General features: G+C 34.0%; 1 protein-coding gene across 1 annotated transcript; it reads right to left on the bottom strand.

The window, feature by feature from the left end:
• Positions 1 to 2,509: 2,509 nt before the first annotated feature.
• On the bottom strand, positions 2,510 to 4,766 carry LOC103431667 (amino acid permease 3-like). Its single transcript, XM_070812957.1, has 6 exons — positions 4,643 to 4,766; positions 4,328 to 4,555; positions 4,116 to 4,209; positions 3,772 to 3,986; positions 3,291 to 3,430; positions 2,510 to 3,203 (listed from the first exon to the last, which is right to left on the bottom strand). Exons 1-6 carry the CDS (start codon positions 4,764 to 4,766, stop codon positions 2,550 to 2,552), a joined length of 1,455 nt encoding a protein of 484 aa, XP_070669058.1. The 3' UTR covers positions 2,510 to 2,549.
• Between the last annotated feature and the right edge of the window lie 638 nt (positions 4,767 to 5,404).

The raw sequence follows: 5,404 nt of genomic DNA on the forward strand, positions 1-5,404 counted from the left end.
TATATATAGAAGTTCCCTCTCTTCTGGTCTTATACATGTTTGAAATTTCTGGTTCAGTTTGTTAGATATAGGAAACTTTGAAAACATTTGGTTCCATTAATATGAATCAATTAAGCAACGATGGAAACTTCTGGTTCCATGAATATGATTCAATGAGCTTTTAAGCAAAGATGTTTTTTAATATTATATGCTTCCACATGAATACTCGAACATTATGAGTTCATGAAAGTATCTTTTTATAAGATATCGATGGTAACAAAATCGAGTTTTGCTAAGTTCACCATTTTCTTATTCCCAAAAGGAAGGAATTCAAGTATGACGGAATTTGTGATAATTAATTCATACCATATATAACACATGTCCACACAAAATGTTAGAACTTCAAGTTCTTAACATTATTCATATTTTGAACTTTAGGTCAAATCCTTATGCATATGTACTTGAAATTTGTTCTTAAGATCAACATTATTAAAACCTTTGGTTCATATTTTTGGAATTCATGCCCGTACTTAATTTGTACATGGATTAAGGAACTTATGGTCCTCATTTACATGAATCAAGGAGCTTCTGGCCCTCATTTGTTAGTATGTGGACTAAGCCGCTTAATGCATGTCATGTTAATTTAGTTGAGGAAACACTATTCTCTCAGCTGATTCAAAAGCTTCAAGTTTTAATTTTGATTAATGAACTTTGGGTCCGATCTTTTTATATGATGAGGATCAATGAATTTTGGGTCCGATCTTTTTATATGATGAGAATCAAGGAATTTTAGGTCTGAATTTTTTTATGATGAGGATTAAGGAACTTCGGGTTCTAATTAGATCAAGAAACTTCGGGTCTAGGTATATACTCATCATAATAAAATGTAGTACAATATGTAAATTAAAGCAGATGGCGGTATTTCCAGTTACTATAAATAAATTGCTTTAAATAAGTAATGATTGTGATAAGAGCTTTAATTCATCATCATTCACATAAATATTAGAACTTAAAGATGACAATTGTTATTGTAAGAAGGGCGATAGTGTCGCGCCACTGGCGCGCGCGCGTGCACACACACACACACACATATATATATATATGAAGGGTGAGGGTGATCAATCCGTACCATTTATATTATCATATATTATATATGATGGATGATTATAAAGCACCAATCACAATAATAACATAATTAATAATAACAAGAAAAAAGTAAATATTAACTTACTATACTTTCCTTTTTCTTTTTAACCATGACCATGTATCAATGGTAGTCTCTGAAAATTATAGGAAGATCTAACCGTTAGATCTGACCCAAATTTAGTATGGCATGGATAAGAAGGTAATGAACAACTTGAATGAAGAAAGTGTTTGCATATGAGGTCAGAAGGTTGAAGTTTGAAAGCCGTTAACATGGTTGCCAGTTTTTCTGTGAATTTCGGGTCTATAGTAATATTTCTAATATCTTTAATGAATTAGCCGTTGGATCTATTTAGAATTTTGATATATTATGGAAGAGAGGATAAGGAATAACTTATATGAAGGAAAACTTTATGTTTGAGCATAGGAAGTCAGAGTTTCAAAGCTTGTAACATGACTATTGGTTTTTTTTTTTTTTTTTTTTTTTTTTTGTTTTTGCAAATTTAAAGTATGTACCCATTTTGCTTCTGCAAAGAATGATATGCAGTCATATAACAAGATATAGATTTGCTTTAAGAAAATTAGTCATATAGAGATATAAGGATAAAACGAGAAGATTTTCTTATCTGTGAGATTCCAGCCAACAAAGGTGGGAGGTAGGTAGTGCTTCATCGGATTTATGGAGTTGTGCTTTCCACTAACATGTGAGTTTCTCGTGTTGATAACGTGTTGTGAAATTGGAGATATGTGTGTAGTAGAATAAAGTAAGTAAGACAAAATATTTACGAGGTTTGGCAAGTGTGCCTACATCTTCAGGACAGCAATAGTACCTTATTTCATTATCTGAAATAATAGGAGTATAATGATAACTTCACTATTTTCTCTCTTCTCCCTAGCCTTATCGCTTACTGATACATTTCTCTTCTTTCTTTCTTTTCTCTTCTCTCTCTCTTCTCTCTCTCATCTCCCTTTCTTCTTCTCTTCCTCATTTTCTTCTTTTGTTGTTAGTGGCCTTGGCCTTCATTATATAGGCAAATGAATAGGTAAATGACAACATTACTTACACATGCATGATATAATTGCTTGCATAGATTTATGTCATCCACTTAAACCAAATAATGGACATCCATAGTTGCAACATATCTAAGATTATTAGTTTATCAAGTATTTAAATTATCACAGCTCTACTGTGCTTCCTTTCAGTATGAATGATTGTACAACTTCCAAAAAGGAATATGTCAAAACAGAAATTGAAAATATGTAGTTAAATTTAAGACTTTCATAGTAAGAGTGCAAGACTAAAACATTGAGTATTTTAGATTCATAAAGTGGAATTACTATGGTATTTTTTTCCACTTTTCTAAGGGTCTTGTGTTCTGAATTGGAAAATGCTGAGTAAAAACAGTACAAATAAAAACTTTGATAAATTAATTGCTAGTCTTGAATGGCCTGTAGACCTTGAGATTGTGAATCACACCAGTAACTGAGCCAGCTGCAGCAGATAGGGCAATTATAAGGACACAAAGACTTAGAGTTTGGAGGCACATCCATCTTGTGCTCCACATTGGTATCTTCTTTTGAGCAATATACATCTCCACAGGGAAGTAAACTGTGAGTGGCCAAAATCCTAAGGCCCCAAGAAATCCAACAATGTCGTTAAAGAACGGAAGGATCATGGAGATCACGGTGGTTAGAATAACAAAAATTGTCCTCCAAACCAATCTGAAGAGGTTAAGGGTGTAGTAACTGAAGCCTGGGATCTGGATTTTGATGTCTTTCGTGACGAATTGGCTGTTTGGGAAATTTCTTGTAGTTGTTTTTTCGACCAATGCGAAAATGGGTTGGGCAAAAACTTGATATGCACCAACAAGGTGGATCACAATGGCGGCGTTGGCTATGTCGATAAGCCAAAATGGGTTAGAGAAGCCTTTGTCAGTGAGAAGGTTTCCAGGGGCTAAGTCTCCAAAAGCAGCGTAGCCCATGCAGCCACATAGAATGTAGAAAATGGATGTCACTGTCAAGCTAAGTCGGGTGGCCTTCTTCATTGTCTTGGTTTCAGATGGTGGAGATTTAACTGTGTCCTGTAGCATTTTATATGGTTGGATTAAGTGCTCGAATCACCACGAAAAGTATAACATTGTTAAATTTAATTTGAAGAAGATATAAACCTGAATTTCAATGAGGATGATTGAGTAAGAGTAGGCAAAAGCTATGTTACCAAGTGCTTGGAAGGCCCTCCACATCTTTTGGGCAGGAGTCACAATCCCAAGGCTTATTCCAGTCCTACTTCCATTGATTTTTTCATTTTCTGGTATTAACACACACAAAAAAAAAAAAAAAAAAAAGCTTGAATTAAATTTACCAGAACCTTTTCAATCCTAAAAACCAAGTTCAAATTGAGGCATCATTCTCGTCATCTGGTCGCCTAGATTTTTTTTTTTTATCTTTTTTCAAGTGGCCTAGGAATTATGGTAACTCAACTTCGAATTTGATATTAAGGGTAAAGAATTAATGAAGATCACTATAATGTATTGATCTCAACTTTTGATATCAAATATAACCGTGAGTGATCATATATTCTCTAGCCATCGAGACATAGAATAACAATTCTCCACTCAAAATAGTAGTAATATATGTAACTATTTTTACCAGCAACTTTAGCAATTCCAAGGGCAAGTCCAATTCCTGAGTAAGTGAAGGACATGACTGCAGCAACAACGGAGAGCCAGGACAACTTATCAAAGTTTGGAATTTGAGACAATATAATTTCTGAGGTTCCAAAAGCTATCATATAGGGATTGTAGTTGATATGACATGGATCTTTTCCACCACTATTGTGGAAGCAATTAGACCTCTTTATTGCCCTATTTAATCAACACAACAAACCAATAAATAAAAAATCATTAGCCAAAAAGATTTTTATAAAATACCTTACATAATGTATGCTCAAGCATCACCAAATTCTTAATTCAGTTTAACTACTCAAGACTTACATCATGCTTATAGATGCTGCTACAGTATAGCCAATAGTAATTCCAAAAAGGTTCAATTGCTGAACAAATCCACACATTTTGACCAGAAATTCACCTGAGAAATTCAAATTAACAGAAAAAAAGATTAGCTATTGACCTTTGGAAAAAAGGAAAGGAAAAAAAAAATCATTTGTTTGTATGTCCAAAAGATCAAAGTATGAGGCATAATTCACCAAGGTTGGATCGAACGGCATCGGAGTAACTATAGTTTCTCTTTCCAGTGACGGGATCACGATAGCAAGAAGCCAGAAGAGTTGAAGTGTAGTAAGTGATGAAGGAGAAGATGGCCATCGCAGCAGGACCAGCAATCCATCCAAGCTGAGCTATGGCCCAAGCCAATGACAGAACTCCAGACCCAATTATAGCAGTAATTATGTGTGAACTTGCAGTCCAAACAGTTCCTTGTCCCACAACCAACACACATGAAAAAAAAAATGACGAACAATTCAACATGCTTAGCAGTCTGAAGGAGAGAAAGTATAATTTACCGGTTCGTTTGGGACGGCCATCGTCATCAATGTACTTGGAGCCTCCTTGCACATTGAGTGAGACATCAAAAACTGGGTTGTAATGGAGCTGCAGCTGGTTCCTTGTGGCAGTGTTTTCACTCATCTTTTTTCATTACATTAGAGAAAGAGACCAACTCATTAATTAGGGTTTTGCTTAAAATGCAAGTCAAAACGATTCTCTAGCGTTCTTCTATATATTCAAATAATCTCAATTTTCCAATGCAATCTATGAAAACTATTCTTTGGTGTTCTCACATAAACACAAATGATTTAATATTTGATAAAATTGATACTAACCAATATGCTATTTGTTGACTACATTAATGTATTCTATTTAAAAAGAAATTTAATTACCAAAAAAAATAAACTTTTGGTAATGACTCTCTGTTGGCACATCATGTTAATAAGATGATAACTTATCAATCTATTTATGTTAAAATACGAAAATCTATGCATTTTGACTTTTAACGATATTATAAAACACGAGTCACTAACACTGTGTGATGACTCAACGTTCGCACTAAAAATTCCTCTACTATAACCATTCAAAAGAAGCCTTTAGTAACTGTATCCAATAAATTTAATTTACTGCTCATATCAACAATTTTATGATTAAGAGAATTCACTCATGTGCCGAAGTTCCTCCGTTCGACTCCCATTTCCTATTATCACTTATAACAGGAAAAAATAAGGGGTCTTGTATCACAATATATGAGATTTTGATCCTCTCATTGCTTAGTG

This window comes from Malus domestica, chromosome 15 (assembly GCF_042453785.1).
Source record: "Malus domestica chromosome 15, GDT2T_hap1".
Classification (NCBI taxonomy): Eukaryota; Viridiplantae; Streptophyta; class Magnoliopsida; order Rosales; family Rosaceae; genus Malus; species Malus domestica.

What these genes read in the sequence shown, in the direction of transcription:
- LOC103431667 (XM_070812957.1), bottom strand. Translation starts at nt 4,766, where the DNA reads ATGAGTGAAAACACTGCCACAAGGAACCAGCTGCAGCTCCATTACAAC. An exon ending in GCAGCATCTATAAGCATGAT is followed by an intron (nt 3,987 to 4,115) that starts GTAAGTCTTGAG and finishes TTGATTAAATAG; the next exon opens with GGCAATAAAGAGGTCTAATT. An exon ending in TGGAATTGCTAAAGTTGCTG is followed by an intron (nt 3,431 to 3,771) that starts GTAAAAATAGTT and finishes TGTTAATACCAG; the next exon opens with AAAATGAAAAAATCAATGGA.